General features: G+C 51.0%; 1 protein-coding gene across 1 annotated transcript; it reads left to right on the plus strand.

Moving 5' to 3' along the window:
* Positions 1-1,207: 1,207 nt before the first annotated feature.
* Positions 1,208-2,964, plus strand: LOC137817205 (uncharacterized). The gene is made up of 4 exons (XM_068620450.1): positions 1,208-1,477; positions 1,587-1,781; positions 1,870-2,148; positions 2,440-2,964. The coding sequence occupies exons 1-4, from the start codon at positions 1,208-1,210 to the stop codon at positions 2,962-2,964; spliced, it is 1,269 nt and encodes a 422-aa protein (XP_068476551.1).
* Positions 2,965-3,287: the final 323 nt, after the last annotated feature.

Here is a 3,287-nt window from a genome sequence, read left to right on the forward strand (position 1 = left end):
TAGATTTCCTGTGTCACCGCCTCACCATGGACCCCAAGGTCAGGCCCGTCCGCTAGAGAAGAAGGAAGTTCAACAAAGAGAGGCGGCAGATCATCAAGGAAGAAACAAAGAAGCTGTTGAGTGTCGGCCAATAGGATTTTCCTATTCCTTCCCGAAAGGAAGAACGTGAATTTCTTTTTCCTTTCCACAGGGACCAGGAGATTGGATCTGAGATTCAATACCCTGAGTGGTTGGCAAATGTGGTCTTTGTGAAGAAGGCCAACGGGAAGTGGAAAATGTGTGTGGACTTCACCGACCTCAACCAGGCATTCACGAAGGACTCGTACCTGTTACCAAGCATCGACGCCTTGGTGGACAGCGCCTCTGGCTGTAAGATGCTTAGTTTCTTAGATGCTTTCTCTGAGTACAACCAGATCAAGATGCACCCCAGAGACGAGTGCAAGAGGACGTTTATGACCGAGACGTCTTGTTACAGCTACACGGTGATGCCCTTCGCGCTGAAAAGCGCCACCTACCAAAGGCTGATGGAAAGGGTCCTTGCACCCATGATAGGTAGGAATGTGCAGGCCTACGTGGATGACATGGTGGTGACTTCGCAGGCGAAGGGCCAGCATGTGTCTGACCTGGAAGAGCTATTTGCAACAATAGCCAAGTACCGGTTGAAGCTAAACCCCGAGAAGTGCGTGTTCGGGGTCAAGGCAGGTAAGTTCTTGGGTTTCCTACTCACCAAGCACGAGATAGAGACGAACCCGGAGAAGTGTGTGGCAATCCTGGCCATGAGGAGCCCAACCTCGGTAAAGGAGGTGCAGCAGTTGACAGGGCGGATGGTCGCACTGTCCATATTTGTGTCAGTTGGAGAGGAAAAAGGGAACCCCTACTTCCAGTGTTTAAGGACGAATAGCCGGTTCGTGTGGACTGAAGAGTGCGAGGAGGCATTCCTTAAGCTAAAGGAGTATCTAACTACCCCTCCCGTGTTGTGCAACCCACAGTTGGGTACGCCGCTCCGATTGTACTTCGTTGTGACGGAGTGGGCGATTAGCTCAGTCCTCGTCCTAGAGCAGAACCAAGTGCAGAAACCAATATACTTTGTGAGTAAAGTATTGCAAGGACCAGAGGTTTGGTACCAAGCCTAGAGAAGGCGGCCCTGGCCGCGGTGTTCTCGGCTAGGAGGCTTCGTCATTACTTCCAAAGTTTCGCAGTGGTGGTGATGACGGACTTGCCTATCCGAAAGGTGCTGCAGAAGCCGGATGTGGCAGGAAGGATGGTACGCTGGGTAGTGGAGCTCTCAGAGTTCGATATTCAGTATGAACCCCGAGGCCCCATCAAAGGCCAAGTGTATACGGATTTTGTGGTAGAGCTCTCCCCCGACAAATGCACAACAAGGGGAGGAGGCCAGCTTCAGATGGGTGCTCTCAGTGGATGGGTCATCCAACCAGCAAAGCAGCGGAGCCGGCGTGATCTTGGAAGGGCCGAACGGGTTGTTGATTGAGCAGGCCCTAAGGTTCGCTTTCAAGGCCAGCAAGAATCAGGCGGAGTACGAAGCCCTCATTGCTGGGATGCTCTTAGCTAAAGTGATGAAAACGCAGAGCCTATTGGCAAAGAGCGATTCCCTTTTAGTCACAGGTTTGGTGACCGGGGAATATCAAGCCAAAGATCCACAGATGGCCACGTACTTGGGGTACGTCCAACTTCTGAAGGGCTCATTCGTAGTATTTGAGCTAGTGCACGTCCTAAGGGAACAGAATGCCCGAGCTGACTTACTAGCCAAGCTTGCAGTTCGGGCAAGGGGGAAGACAGAGGATGGTCATACAAGAAACCCTCAAGGCACCACGAACGTTTGTTGCTAATAACATGGTGGGCGTTCATCAGGTCAGTACTGCTAGAGGAAGGGTGAGGAGTCATAAGTCGGTGACTCAGGAGACGCTGAGAACGCCCAGTGTAAGCGCTTACCCAGTTGTGGAGGGGGAACCAATGCAAATATGCATAGTTGAGGAAGGGGACACATGGATGACACCCTACAGGCGCTATCTAGCCGATGGGATACTTTCGTTGGAGTCCGCGGAAGCCAAGAAGATAAAGAGGAACTCCTCCAAATACACCCTAGTTGACGGGGACTTGTTCAGACACGGGTTCACCCACCCGATTTTGGTGTGTGTAAGCGGAGACCATTGTACACGAATAATGAAAGAACTCCACGAGGGGATTTGTGATAGCTATGTGGGAGGGTTGTCCTTGGCGTCAAAGGTCGTCCGCGCAGGTTATTATTGGCCGACAATGAGAGAAGATTGCACGAGGCACGCCTAGCGGTGCAAATAGTGGCAACAGCACGCCGACTGGCACAAGGCGCCGCCAAAAGAGGTAAGGTCAATTTACAGCCCGTGGCCATTTCACACATGGGGAATCGACATTCTGGGGCCCTTTCCTTTGTCGGTAAGGCAGATGAAGTACCTTGTAGTAGCCATAGAGTACTTCACGAAGTGGATAGAGGCTGAGCTAGTAGCACAGATGATAGCTCACAAGATCCAACACTTCGTATGGAAGAATATAGTGTGTTGTTTTGGCGTGCCGAGGCGTTTAGTTTCTGACAATGGCACGCAGTTTGCGAGCCAGCAACTTGGCAAGCTATGTGCAGAAGTTGGGATAAAGCAGGTGTTCACATCGGTTGAGGACCCCCAAACAAATGGGCAAGTTGAGTCTGCCAACAGAGTCCTACTCAGGGGTTTGAAGAGAAGACTCGAGAAGGCTAAAGGAACCTGGGCAGAAGAGGTTCCTAGGATAGTGTGGGCTTACCACACGACGCCTCAGTCCGTCACCAGAGAGACACCCTTCAGCTTGGTGTATGGGTCTGATGCAATGATTCTGGTAGAGATTCAGGAGTGCTCGCCACGTTTTCAAAGTTTCGTGGCTAAGGAGTCTAACAAGGAGAGAAAAGTGAACCTGGATCTGCTGGATGAGAAGGGTTGAGCACAAGCATAGCTCGAAACTGAGGCCTCGGTAGTTCCAGATCGTCGACCTAGTAATGCGCAAAGCCCACCCATATTAGCTAGAGAACAAGTTGTCCCCCAAGTGGACTGGCCCTTTCAGGGTGACAAAGGTCCTGGGAAACGGGGCGTAGAAACTCGAGACTCTGGAGGGAGGTGCAATTCCTCATACTTGGAATGCGACCAATCTCAAGTTTTATTTCAGTTGAACTCTAGCATTGTACACAGTTTCAAGGGGACACTCTTTTTCCCTTTTAAGGGTTTTTTAACGAGGTCACCCAATAAAATTACGATTGAAGTATACAT

Source organism: Phaseolus vulgaris, unplaced genomic scaffold (genome assembly GCF_000499845.2).
Source record: "Phaseolus vulgaris cultivar G19833 unplaced genomic scaffold, P. vulgaris v2.0 scaffold_20, whole genome shotgun sequence".
NCBI lineage: Eukaryota > Viridiplantae > Streptophyta > Magnoliopsida > Fabales > Fabaceae > Phaseolus > Phaseolus vulgaris.